Source organism: Leptinotarsa decemlineata, unplaced genomic scaffold (assembly GCF_025532065.1).
Source record: "Leptinotarsa decemlineata unplaced genomic scaffold, Ldec_3_MD MMD2_tig00026307_RagTag_RagTag, whole genome shotgun sequence".
NCBI classification, from domain to species: domain Eukaryota; kingdom Metazoa; phylum Arthropoda; class Insecta; order Coleoptera; family Chrysomelidae; genus Leptinotarsa; species Leptinotarsa decemlineata.
Window position 1 is genome coordinate 1,766,677 of NW_027412681.1, and position 14,925 is coordinate 1,781,601.

At 37.6% G+C, this 14,925-nt stretch overlaps 1 protein-coding gene across 1 annotated transcript; it reads right to left on the reverse strand.

The window, feature by feature from the left end:
• Positions 1–982: 982 nt before the first annotated feature.
• Positions 983–13,880, reverse strand: LOC111508520 (facilitated trehalose transporter Tret1). The gene is made up of 2 exons (XM_074180981.1): positions 13,419–13,880; positions 983–6,342 (listed from the first exon to the last, which is right to left on the reverse strand). Exons 1-2 carry the CDS (start codon positions 13,443–13,445, stop codon positions 4,972–4,974), a joined length of 1,398 nt encoding a protein of 465 aa, XP_074037082.1. The 5' UTR covers positions 13,446–13,880; the 3' UTR covers positions 983–4,971.
• Between the last annotated feature and the right edge of the window lie 1,045 nt (positions 13,881–14,925).

A 14,925-nucleotide genomic window follows, 5' to 3' on the forward strand; every position in this document is an offset into this window, starting at 1 on the left:
GAATCGTAGATTTTTCCATATCCTATCTACTTACAATTCTTGCTTTCAAAATGAAAACAAAAGTGAAATGACTACGAATTCTCACATTTGTGTTAAAAGGCTGTATTTAACTCCATGATTTTCATTGCTATAAGTATTTGCAATTTTTTCAGCTATTAGTAAATCTATTGATGAGCCTTCATTTTGTTCTACTCAATGTTTTTTCTTTGCAATTCACGGATGTATTCAGAGAACTTACATTTGAACCTAGTATCATTTCAAACTATTAGTTGCAAATTTCTTTCAGCAGGAAATATTGAATTTTATACGACGATAACACTCACTGAACAAATTCTATAACTTAGCAGAAAAGATTGTTCTCTTGAGTTTTCTCAATTCAATTTTTAGTTAGGAGCTGGCTGATAATTACTAATTCGTCGTAGCTTCAAAATACATCCGTACAATTAGAAAAACATAATTACAGCTAGAATTACAAAATATTCTTGAAGAATTAGGCTATTTCAGAAAATTGAGCTCACACATCTTTCTATGATGAATCGGTTGTTTGTATCAACTTCAATGAAAAAAATATAAGTGAGTCTCTGTTTTTTTCATCCAAAGTACATTATTATCTGTTGAATTCTTGTTTCAGAAACTGAAGAAGTAGACAGAACTCATCAACCATATGAATTCTTCAAGATTAATTAATTTACATATTTTTCGCCAAACAAACAAAAATTCTCCAATAGTTGGCCAATTATAGCAGGTTTCGAAATGAATTGTCTAGTTAATGTTACCCGACTTATTTTCATCACTGTTATATTATAAGTGAGTGGTGCTGGTAGAAAACAATTGACAGTTGAAGATTTTGATATATCAGATATAAAATCGACTCAATTTTGGCACAGGTATGTCTCGCATCAAAATTTTGTATTTCAATGTTCAACAGCAATGAGCTTAACAAAAAAATCCAGGAAACTCGGATCAGGTGACCGTCGCGGTCACATCATCAGTCCCTCTACACCAGAGTCATGTTACAGAGATTTTACCTGCCATATGTTATAGCACTGCATTAGGTTAGGTTAGGTCAGAAGTGAGTGGGTCTATTCGAACCTCCACCGCAACCCGCAAGGGTTTATTGTGGATTTCACCTATTCAAACTCGACCAAATAAACCCAGCTTCTTGGCGAAGACGATTACTTCATATGATGAGTGATCTTTTAGGTCAGATGGTGAGAGAGCGGCTCTGCCAAACTGATTCGGTTACTGATTTAGCTTATAGTTACTGATTATAGATAATTTTAATGTCATCTCTGACAAACCAATCAACTGTCAATGTTTTTGAATAATACTGATCAATTTTCAACTGTTCTTTTTATTCTTTATTGTACTTTGGAATACAAGGTCGTTTTCAATAACATATTTCTGTGTTTTTTTACTTTTTACTATTGTTCAATATTTAAACATCCTCCAAAGATCAGGTGTTTTATTTCAGGCTCAGCTCATATTATTTCAAAGCACTAATCCATTTCAGCATAGAAAGTTGGCTTAGATTGACATTGGACATGGCTCTTCTAAATCTAATTAGGTACATTCATAGTGATTATCCCTTCTAAAGCTTCTAAGTAGCACCTAATTGTTGAAATTCATATTGTTTTCGACAGAATCACTCTAAATTTGTATATGTTATTATTGTCTAAGTATTGTCAACAATTGTGTCGAACCTCAAATATTGTCAATGTGGACCTCGTATAATACTTAATCTATCTAGTAGCGAGTCTAAACAATACTATAAAATATTCTCAAGCTTTTTGAACAGTTCAAGATATGTTAAAACGTAACTCTGATATTCATTTCATACTTTTATAATTTCGTAAATATATTAATGGTATTAAAACTTTCTGATTGTTCAACAGGTATAATTTGTATATTTTTTAAGAGAGGGGGGAATGAATCCTTGTGACAAAAACTGTTCACTCTTAAGGAAACTATTTATTACTCTGTAGAAATGAGATGAAATTTGTTAAAATAGTCCAGAAAAATAACCAGATATCTCATTGTATTTCTTGGTATTCATGAATTCGACCTATCAGATTCAAACCGATATATTTTCTACTATCAGCATGTACGGTTTCAACTCAACCTAGCTTTTGCAATGAATGAAGGGCATTTCAGAATACTTTTATATACATAATTAAACACCATAGCTGTTGAATAATGTAACTTTTTCACAGCTCAATGCCAGGTTATCTTAAAGGTCATTGTTTTCTTATTCGAGTATCTATACCCACGTAGTGTTTGTCATTTATTGTCAATGTCAATAATACCATACTTATATATCTCCAATAGAAATATTTTTAACAAAGCTCTTAATATATATTTGCAGTAAAAAACTTTCTTACGATACAAAACGTGTTGCTTTCAGTCTTTGTTTTTTTCTGATACAACGAAGATTTTCGGTAATTAATATTCGAATTTGAATCAGTAATAATCACATATTCAATAAAAATATCACATCTTTCTCGGAAGCTTGCATAAATATATAAAATATCACATATTTTTGTTTTTATCATAACCCAAATAATTATATTGTGTGCGCCACTGTCGGTGGAGGGGAAGTCACAGTCTATCGTCGGTCTCCTCTTTCCCTGTAAACTACGCGCTGTCGAATTTAGCGACTTCAACACAATCTGTGTCGTAGATATTGGTTTGCTGAGTCCATTTACTTTCTTTGAGTCCATGAACGGAAACAACCAAAGTGAAAATTCGCAATTCAATATATAAATTGAGGAAATCTAAACAACACATTACTTTGGACAGCATCTTTCTTCAAGAAAATGAAATAACTGACATTCGTAGAAGTTTGGAATCATTTAAAAATATAGAATGTAAATACAACGAAGACAACAGTAATGATTTATCTAGAAAAATCGTTTTTTTCGTTAAAATAGAGTTATTGAAGAATGCATTCAGTTCAAACAGAATAGTTTTTTTTTCATAAAAGGCATATACCGAGTGTCCTGCATTCACGTTGGCATGTACGTTGGCTTTCAATAAGTTATACAATTTGTATTCCATTTTGCAAAAACAATAATTGCAAATAACTTTGTATTCAGAGATTAATTATTATCTATCTATCATCACAAGAATTCAATTCCCCCTGGAAATTCAACTCAATCCAAACACTCTGGGATATGTAAAATGGTTTAGATATGCTCGATAGAAAAGTTCGTATCTTAAACATTAAAAATGCAAATGGAATTAGCCTTAGTACGTCACAAAAAGTTCTCTAATTCCCTTTCCATTGAGCACAGTGACGTCATAGATAAAACCTGATTTTTTTCGTAAAATAATGACAGCGGGAGGCCTTGAGCTTATCACAAGATCAGTAGAAGAATGTTTTGATGAAGCAAAACTTGGCACTACTGGGAAATACATATCAATCACAGTGTATCCATCAAATGTTACAGCGTGTGCTAGTTTGGTCATGAACCCCCTTTTTATAACTCATACAGGCGCAGATTACGAATTTACGCTTCAACACTCCTCTATTTAGCGTTTTAAATGCATAGTATTGAATTTGAAGTAGTTTTCGATTGAAGATCGACCTAACGCACGTTTATGGATCCAAGTTATAGTACAGACAAATTGTAGTTTGCTTATTTGAATTCATTGTTGAAAAGCTGTGTCTTCAATTTAATTTCATTGTAGTTTTATCGTTTAGAAGTTGTTAATTAATCTTTCAGTGAAGTCGTCTATCTACAAGGTAAGTAGTTTAGTTGAATACCTTCAAATCCAAATTAAACTTCGATAATACGATAAGAATAAACGTCTTCATGATTTCTCATTTAATTTCCACCTCAAACGTCCACAACAGAATTCTGGTTTTCGAACTGCACCGGTAAATCCTTTTTCCAAAGCTCCGATAATACTAAGCATAAAATACCGATGACCATCCCTATACCATAAGGTGGGTGATCATTGGACTCGATTATCGTGTACCCTGATTAGTTACAAGCCAAGGATGACATTTACTTAGCCAGGATTTTTGACAAAATGCGGCAAGCTAGTTTGGTTTGAGGTCGGTTTCCGATTTAAGTTTTTTTTTTAATATTGTAATGAGTTACATGAAGTTACTTTATGTAGGGTTGAAAACAGATACATTTTGCATATGCGCTGAACTTGTATGTGGAAACTCCATCTTATAGCTTTTTCAATATAGATATTTGAATTTTTTGGCTCAAACTCATGACTTGATACTAGTTGTAAGGACTTTCAACTCAAAATCATAACTCAAAAGTCGCAATTCCTAATGTTCAACCGGAAATTTAGATTCCCAAGTTGAAACATTTGGTTGAAACCTTTGGTTTCCATTAAATTAGCACAAAAATCATTATTTTTATGAAGGCATTCCGTAGCTTTCAACGTTAATTGTTACCTTCACTAAAACATGTGCTTATTTAAGCAAATTGAAAGTAGATGTGCGTATTTGAATTAATGATTCTGAAATTTTCTTACCGCATTTTAAATTAATTCGTGTGGGGTGGTTGAACAAACTTGAACACACTGTATTTGTCTTGCGCATTGATTTCGAAGTGGAAAAATATTACGTTTTGAAGTTGAATGACTTCTCACAACTGAAATTTCAGCAGTTACTTCTTCCTGGAAGCAGGAAATATTGGGGGGACTGTGAGAGACACATCAACTTCAGAAAGTTGCATTTTATTCCAACCGATTTTTCCATTCTTAAAACGCTATAATATGCCTAGAAGAAGCAAAAAAAATTAGTAACCTCGTTACGGAAATCTAGAACATCCATGAAGCAGCAAATCAGTACAGATACCTAAAACCATTTCTAGCCTTCTAAAGTTTCCATTCAAATGAATCCGTCAAACGCATGTCGTAGTACCAAACCAGATTAGCAGACCTTTGCTAGCAATACCTCTCCACAACGCTAACCGAAACCTTATGCATCTGCCGAATAGCGTTGGATCACCTACCCGTGTCAATCTCCGTCAAATCCCGACCCTTGGTCTCTGGAACACAGCAGACAATAAAACACAGCCCACAAACCGAAATAAAAGCGTATAACCAGAAGGCTCCATACAATCCCAACCATTCCTTGAAGTCGACGAAGGTCTTCACTCCAATGAAAGCGCACAAGTAACTGAATCCGGTTGCAAGCGCAGTACCGAAGCCTCTGTGCTCCAGTGAGAACAGCTCACTGACAAGCAGCCAACTGATCGGGCTTATACCGAGAGAAAAGGCTATGGTAAACACCAGCACGCAAAGTAGTGGGATCCAATCCAAATTGGGAACCGTCTTGGGGTTTGCTTCTTCGTAGTAAGCGAAAGACCCAAAAGAAGCCAAGGCCATAGTCATAAGAACGCTAGAAGCTACCAAAAGGGGCAACCTACCCGCGGAGTCCACGAGCAAACCTGAAAGCAGTGAAGAGAGCAGCTGGACAACAGCCACAGCCACGGCGGCGCTGTGGGGGTTCGTACTGCCGAAGGTCTCTTTAAAAACACTGACGACATAAAAGTAGAAGGCGTTGGCACCGGAGAAGCGTTGAAAGAACATCAGCCCGCAAGCTATGAGCACAGGAGTGCGCAGAGTCTGCAAGAGGAACTTGTGGTTCTTGCTTACGGGACCTGTGAGGACGTGGGCTTGGAGGATGGCCAACTCCAGCTGTAAGTCGGCAGTATTGCCCCTCAACCACCGAAGAGCCTTCTCAGCTTCCGCATCTCGCCCGCGCAGGACCAACCAACCAGGGCTCTCGGGAACATTCCAGAGTACTACGCACATAGTTGCAGGGGCCAGAGATATCAACCCCGCTAGTTGACGCCAGTCTAGAAAAGCCCCGGCAATGAACGACACAAGCACACCTAAGTGTCCTGCAACTTTCAGCAGCGCACTCAAACCTCCACGGACAGATGGCGCTGCTATTTCACTTACGTAAACCTGCGCGCTGAGTTGAATAACCGCCACCAGGAACCCGCTGAAGAAAGCTGCGAAGCACATTATCTCCACGCTCACTGCGAACACTGTGACGATCCAGCACAGGGACAAAGGAGCTCCTGCTAGGAATAAAGTTCTTCTTCTACCCCAGCGGACTGCTACTCCTCCAAAAGGTGCACCAAAGAGGGCGCCGAGGAGTGACAAGGAGGCTAACCAGGAGGCTTGCTGACCTGTTACTGGAAAAGCGTCGGCGTCTCGTTGTTGGAGAGACGCTATCGCTGGAGAGCTGTAGCCCTTGCCAAGACCTGCTGCTAGGGGTCCAAGTGAAACTGCCAGAGAGGCTAGTACCTGACCCAGGTACTCGGCTTTACGGGTGACGAAGATTTGGCCGTTGGGTCCCGCCACCTGAAAAGAAATTTAGTTTTTAGAACTGCTGTCTAGGATTGAGAATGGCGAACATTAAAGAAAGACATATGATTGGAAAGCAATTGGAGGTGGAGAGCAAAAACGGAACAACAGTTATTTTTCCATCAGTAATAATGAGTTTCATGAAAATTCGTGATAACGTATTTGAGTTAGGCTTTAGTATCAGTTGGCTGTTTAGTGAGATTTTCACTGAATGTTCACAAAACCACATCACGTGTTTCACTATACAATAGGTTTCCTCAGGCGTGTTCATTCTATACGTTTCAAAATGTATGCCTAATGAATATGAAATCAAAATAGCGCCAATATACCAAAGTACCATTTTCAGCAAATTAAATGAAGTTATAAAATTCGTAAACTTATATCTTACGACTAGTAAGTGCATTCTTTACTGTTTTGTGCTTGAAAATAACAAACCATAGGTAATGTATCATTTACGTTCGGTGGATGCTTCAATATTGGCGTCCAGAGCGTCAGTCGTTGCTGGTTTATCCCTATAGACATGAGCCTTGATATGACCCCACAAAAAATTATCCAAAGGCGTTAAATCACATGATCGAGGCGGCCAATTGACGGGCCCCAAACGTGAGATAAACTTTTCACCGAATACGGCTCTTAATTTGACCATTGTATCGCGTGCCGTGTGGCATGTGGCACCGTCTTGTTGAAACCACATGTCAGGCATGTCCAATTTTTTCATTTTGGGCAGCAAAAAGTCGTCAATCATCACACGGTGGCGCCCTCCGTTCACAGTAACGTTTCGGCCATTGTCGTTTTTGAAGAAGTACGGCCCGATGATGCTACCGATCCATAATCCACACCAAACAGTGACCTTTTCGGGATGCATCGGTAGCTCTTGCAATGCTTGTGGCTGGTCTTCACTCCAGATGTGGCAATTTTGCTTGTTAACGTATTCATTCAAGCAGAAATGAGCCTCGTCGCTGAACACAATTTTTCGATATAAATGTGGATCTTCCTCCAACTTTGCCAGCGCCCATTCACCAAATGTTAGACGTTGTGGGAGGTCGTGTGGCTTCAATTTTTGCTCCAGCTGTATCTTATAAGGTTTTACACCCAAAACCTTTCGCAAAATTTTCCACATAGTGGAGTAACAGAGGGCCAATTGCTGCGAACGGCGGCGAATCGACATTTCACGGTCATCACGAACTCTGGCGGATACAGCCGCAATATTTTCTTCGGTCCTCACTCTACGTATACGTATTGATGGTTTAATGTCCAATAATGGGTTCAAATTTTAGTCAAAAGCTTCCGAATAGCTCCCTCTGTAGGCCGACGAAACTGCCCATAAATTGGAAGGAGTGCACGATGCACTTTCTTCACCGAGCATGAACTGAACAAGTTTGACAATGACACAATTCATGCGTGATCTGTCAAAAACAGTGTTGCCAAAAAGATACCAGCAAAAATATCACTCATTGTATTATAAAGAGAGGTGCATACATTTTCAAGTTTTTTATGTAGAAAAGAGATGTCAGATACAAGATCGTAATAGTGATGATAAATATGTGATAGTGCTCTTTTGATCTTCCAAATAATTTCCTAATATCCGGAAAATGTACAGGAAAATAGGTAACTCTTGAAGATAAATTTCACTTTGTTATCACGTCTCTATGATAAAAATTGAATAAGCCCTGTTATATTCCTGTAAAGACACCTCGCATGAATACTTTGTCTACACACCAGACTGCGTTCCATTTAATGGAATAAAATGTAATCTGTAAGCCTGAATGAAAACTGTATGTGGAGACGACAATTATTTAAAGGGTACATATGAACACAATTTGCCAACTGAGTTGTAAATATTTATTCAGCACTCCAAGCCATTTTAAAGAAGAAGAGTGTGAAGAAAATAATCGGATAGAAAGCAAAGCAGTTTCCAGATCATTAAACATACCGTTGAAAGAATATATTCAATCAAAAGGCAATCATCTCTTTTTCGACCACAGAACAAATAATTAAAACTATAACTCGAAAGTTTGAGTTCTATGTTTTCAACACATTTAGAATGAACTGTTACCAACAACACAACAAGCAAAAATAGAAAATAGTACATATGCCCGTAGGACACAGTCATATGGTATTTGGAATTGACCAAAATGACAATACAAATTTGAAGTTCGTAATAAAACGGCTGCACTCTATATTTTTCAAGTATTAACTCTACGAAACCCTTCATCACTTGGAAGGATCGATTGCAGCTTGAGAAATGGTTCTTATGCAGATTCTGTGAAACATGTTCTTTGAAGTCCACTAGATACTCGTTAGGACAACAAGAGGATTGTTCTGAATTCTTGGGGTTCTTGTTGAATACTCTTCGTGATCAAAACAATAGCAGAATCAATACTCCTGACCACTCTGGATTGAATGATTCCTTATAGTCTATCTCATCTTGTGTTTCTAAATCTTTTGCTGGAAAAATCCTCACTTGTTTACTTTGTAGTAAATGTTCAAGATGTAGCGAAAACGTATGTGAATTTCTAGAACTTCAACTAGCGTTTCCTAATATGACTAATAACCAGTTCGTGCAAAGCTTATTGTTGAATAATCTGAAAATGGAACTTTTAACAGCTGATGATCGACTGTATTGTCAAACATGCGCCAAACTAACTGAATGTTATAAGAAAACGAGTATAACTGAGGCACCAGTCAATCTAATAACACTGGTGATCTTCAAACATGACTCAACCTCTGACTCAACCTCTGACATGACTCTTACGAAGGTTCGAAATAGATGAACACTTCAATCTAGCAGACCACTATTATAATCTTCATGTAATCATTGTTCACTGAGGTTCTGGCGTTGAATCTGATCATTATTACTCCTTGATCAAAGACGAAACGGACTGGTTAACTTTGACGATAGTCGTCTTGCTAAATGTTCTGGCGATGCAGTGAGTGAGAGGATATTGGCAGATCAAGATCTTCAGATGATGTAGTACTGCAGGTTTTTCCGAGTTTTCCTGCAGCTGAAAAAGCAAATGCGCCACTAGAATCAATGAAGTCGTCCCGGAGCGCCAATTAATTTTTATTGTTGTTTTATAATTTCATGATTTATATTTTAGAATTATTAAAAAGAATTAACTTATATATTTAAAAATAAAGGTGATTTTATTAAAAGGTCTTCAGTATTGTTGAATATCAAAACATACTCGACAGAGTTGGAAAAAGTTTCGTTTTTGGCAAAATAAAAGTTTTTTTGACTAAAATTTAAATGTAGAAAAATCTCTACTGAAATTTATCAATGTTATTTATTTAACAACAGAATGGATATGTTTTTTTGTGTATTTCAGTTGAAAAATATACATAGTTTCATCTTTCATCATCATAGTTATCAAACATCAGAATATAATATAAAAAGAACTTCGTTTTGTCCGTAATATATCGTTAAAAGTTTCAAGGGTGGAGTGACAGTTTCCAGCGCCCCCTGTATATTAAATCATGGTTTTGAACTCAAGTTGCTTCTGACTAGAGGTAGAATTTTCGTGACAGGAAAGTTGACGTCAATGTAACAATAAAACTGATGAATCGTCTATTGATTTTATAATGGATTGAGGTCCCGGGACTAATTTTGGTGATGTTTGTGACGTGGATTGATTGCAGAACATTCATTATATATGACGTTCAAGTTTTGCTGGTGTTCTCACTGGATCATGCGTGGCATGAAATTGGAAATGCGAGTTATAATCCCTGAGGAATGATTGGAAATAGGGCTCAATTCATAGTTCGAATGAAAATTCACTAAGCGTGCATATTCTCGTTGTGAATGCATATTCATGGCTCAGGATGCAAGTGGTTCATGCAGTGAGGGCATGTAGAACGAATATTCTACATCATCTGCTTCTGCAGAAAACATGGAAACTGGTCATACTTTGAAGTTAGGATAACGGCATATGGCGACACCATTGATTACTTTGAAAAAATAAATTTCGGTTGAATTTATACGGGAAGTCGAAATGGGGAATGTTCCTCCTGACGAAAATCAAGTAGTTTTCATAAAAGAGTCCTAAAACAACGCATTTTAAACGTATGATTTCAACCTTTTTCTTCAAAAAATTATTTAAATACTTAAAAAAGAGGAATGAAATAATGCATTCAACATTTAAAGGGATTCGTTTCTATTGCACCATTTGGCAACATGCTAATAAAGGACAATGAATCTGTTACCTGTATGAGACAAACAAAGATGACATATTTCAGAGGCGTGCTGTTCTGTTTACTTATGTTCCGAGTTCCGAGACATTCTGTGACATGAAGTTTTGTGCGCCTAACCTATCTAATAACAAAACAACTGTTGTTTATGTAGTTTGTGGAGGTGGTATTGAACTATAATTTATAGTTCGCCTTAATGGTTGATTTATAAAGATACTTTTCCTTTTTTAAAGTAGAATATCTAGGTACTTATAAATTATTTCAACTTGATATAGGCGCTGTTGCCAATATGTGAATTAGAAACAAATCCCTTTAAAAATTAAAACCCAACATTTGAAACATCAATTTGAATACTTTTCGAAGTGAATTTGAAAAACTCATTGATTGAACTAAACTTTATTATTTTGTTCAAACTTGCATTTGCTGTAATAACCTAAATTGAGAAACATTCCCCATTAGAAATAGAACAGTTTTTTACTACTAGCCGAAGCTTTTGCAGGTATTTTTATATTCATAGAAGCAAAACAGTTAATGAAACTGTTGAAAATCTGTATGATTGGCACAGTTTTCAAACAGTTTCGGATGTTACAACCAGAACAAACCTAGATTATGCCACATTGGATATTTTACACGAGCAATTTTAGGGCATAACCCCCATCTCAAATGGAGGTTATGTAAACTGCCACCGAGATCGTGCGAATTGATCCCGTTAGACTTTTTCTTGTGGGGTTTTCTTGAGTCGCAGGTATATGCGAATAAGCCACAAATCACAGCGGTTCTCAAAGCCAACATAACCCATGTCATCGATCAAATTCAGCCTGGATTCATGGAAAATTGGACATAATGATATTAATAGGTCTTTCAAACGAATACAAAAGTCGATGATATTCTACACACACTTTGTTTCATTTAAATTCAAAGACCCTATATTTTGATTATGTAGGTATATTTCCATCATCCAAACACTTTTACGTTTGCTCTGTATTCTGGCAATTTTTATACCCAAAAGGGACTTGGAATGAATGGATAAATTTAAATTCAGAATCGAATTTGAATAACCTACAGTAATTTGAAAAAAATACTCAGAAACCATGTGTTTCAAGGATTTTTAGCAGTGTTGCCAATACATGTTTGATAGCGTGTTTGTACTACAAAAAAGAGGAATTAGAAATATGTGTGGAGTTGGATTCAGGGATTCCTGTCAACCTTTATTCAGAAAGCATAAAATCTTGACCTTGCCTTCCATACTTCTATTGGAAATGTTATGTCTGATGCAAAAAAATACAGGACGAAAATTTTCATTTCACCACGACGAAATTCCAGAAACAAGCTCAATATAGGTTTACCGATTCCAATATCATCAAAAATTGAGAGGTCTTTCATATATAATGGAAAAAAAAATGTTTAACCATTTTCCAATTGAGATCAAAGGCATAACATCTATCACTAAATTTAGAAAGTCTGTAAAAAAGCTTCTGATTTCAAAGGCCTTTTATTCTTCAAACGAATTTTTATTCAAACAGAAATTTAAATTATATAAAAAATCAATTTTAATTATTGTGTTTCAGTACCCACTGGTATTTAAACTATATGATTTTTTTAACTTTCTGTTTGATGTTTTTTTTGGTACCTTGGGAGCTGTCTGACTTGTCCATTTGATCCAAGTCTCCAGGAAACCCTGCAGGCTCTTGGGCTTATTGCGTTTATTCTCCCATCTTCTCATGGTACCCATTTCATCAGTCTCGTTCTCCGTACTAGTTTGTACAGGTTCCGTGTTGGATGTTCATCATATTCTTCTGGGCGTAGTTTTGTACGTCCATATATAGCCTGCCTCCTGTGATTCAGTGCCTCACATTCGCATAAGATGTGTAGAGCTGTTTCTATCCCTTCGTTGCATAATCTGTAGCTGAGGTCTCCATTGTAAAGCCCCATTTTATTCAGGTGTCCTCTAAGCGGACAATGACCGGTTAGTAACCCTGGAATTATTTTGAGCCGATCCCTACTATATTGAAGTAGTTCTTTGCTTCTTTTCTCGGACGGTTCCCTAATGAAGGTTCTACTGTATTTGTTGCCAGGTACTTTTGTCCAGTACTCTGTGTGCTTCTTTTTGGTCCATGTCCTAATCTGGTTTTGTATCAATGATTTTGGTACCCCCAGAGCTGGTTCAGAACCTATATATGAAGTTGATGATCCGCGTCTAGCGCATTCATCAGCTTTATCATCACCTGTTATTCCTGAATGCCGTGGCACCCAGTACAAAGTTAATTTGTTTCTGTTTGCAAGTTCATCCAGTTCTTCATGGCATTCCCAGACCAGTTCTGATGCCACCTTCGGATTTGTCAGAGCCCCTAGTGTGCTCTTGCTGTCTGATGTTTATATTTAGCTCTGAACTATATAGTTGAAAATGTTTACGAAGTTGATACTTACTTACTTTCATTTTCTATGCATTCACTTTTATATTTTTAGGCTTTATAGTTTTTATATGATTATACTTACATTTATGTGTTGCATGAGAATATTCATTATTATTATTATTATTTATTTCAATATGTAGCATATACATTATCACTTTCTGACTACTTTTTCACCCCCCAAATTCTGAAATCACTTTGACAATGATATTATATCTTCAACAATATCTTTTAAGTTGTGTATCTTATATTTCTTATAATAGTAACACTTTGTCAATGAGATTTCATTTTCGACAATAAAGTACATTTTGATTTGATTTGATCAGTACTCGTGCATCTCCATAAAACACCTAATTTTCTTGGGCTAAAGTACTCCAGCTAAACTAAGCGCAAATACACTAATCCGTTTTTTTTTCGCCACCGAGACGCAATCCTCTTTGCTGCCTAATCGGCCTAAGACAACTACCTACTCACCGTCCGAGTGTAGAAATCTCCGGTCATAACTGATAAGAAGCCACGCGCAATCACCGCCTACATTGCGCGGCAACCGGAAACATCCCTATTTCATCCCTCGGGACGCTATTTCATCTCCGGTACGGCGAGATTTCCGCTCTGCAACGTGCACCCCCGGAATAGTAGCCGGCAACATACTCGCTCACTCACGATTTGCCCGATTTTCACAGCAGTGCGAACTGAGGTTCGACGAAGGATTGTCGTGCGCAGGGGTTGTTTCAGGACAGGGTAGGTGCAGCCGGGCAAGCACTTTCGCTTTTTGGAGCTGATCAGGGGAACGCTAATTGTTCCAATTCAAACGTATACTAATTTCAAGCCGCGATTCAGTATAAATAATACATATCATTTAGTAGATAACATTACAATAGGTACTCTTCCTGATAACGCTAAATTAATATCGTTTGATGTCCAAAATGTATTTCTCGGTATTCCGCCAATTAAAATAACCGTGCTTAGACAAGAAAGATCTTTCAAATAACTAAAGACCAGTCGCTTCGCTATCAGTGACATCAAAAATCATAGAGAAAGCCGTATACCACCATATCCATAAATATTTGGAAGGCTTCAACATCTTGAGCGATCATCAATATGGCTTTCGGAAAGAAAGACCATCAGGCGACCTTCTATCGTATGTCACCCATATTGGAAATAACGCAGTCGTTATGGTCCGTGACCATGAGAGAGCAGGAATTGGAGCATTTCCCTTTAGAACAGCTGCCCGAGCAGCTGTTGAACTCGGTATAGTTTTCGACTCTGAACGAGGTGACTACAACTCTGTCACCGAGTTGGAACCCGTTCAGCAAAACAGCAAACAGCTCAGATGAAAGCCGCAGACATCATCTTACTTCTGCGGAAACACAAGAATAAGCCAATGCATGGGGTCTTCTTCAATAACATTGGAGACCTTGGCTTATCAAGGCGCCTGACGTTCGCTTTTCTCAGGTCGAGTGGCCTGAAGTCGGAAACTGAAGGGTTCATCATGACTTGCCAGGATGGTGTCTTCAACACCTCAGTCTACCGCAGTCGCGTGATGGGTTCAGAGGGTCCTGACGCAAGGTGCAGGGCCTACCGCGAGGCACCCGAGACCCTAATGCACTTGTTATCAGCATGTCCAGCATATGCGGTCTTGGCCTATATCCATCGACATAACGCGGCCCTAAGAGTGCTATATTACCATCTACGGCACTCTTACGGTATTGACGAGACACCGGTATTGCCCTAAGCTCCGGGGGATATTGAATCCGTTGTGGGGAACGAGAAGTGCCGAATTTATTGGAACTATTCGTTCCCCACCCTCAGGCTCATACAAGCTAAAATAAGCCTGATGTAGTCCTTCTCGACCACCAGACCAAAACGATATTTGTCGTGGAGTTTTCAGCTCCTGGCGAGACGAATATCGTCAGAAAAGAGGAGAAAAAAACGGATAAAATATCGAGATTTTCTCTTCGAACTTCGCAGACTATATCCA

What these genes read in the sequence shown, in the direction of transcription:
- LOC111508520 (XM_074180981.1), bottom strand. Translation starts at nt 13,445, where the DNA reads ATGACCGGAGATTTCTACACTCGGACG. An exon ending in GAGATTTCTACACTCGGACG is followed by an intron (nt 6,343 to 13,418) that starts GTGAGTAGGTAG and finishes ATTTCTTTTCAG; the next exon opens with GTGGCGGGACCCAACGGCCA.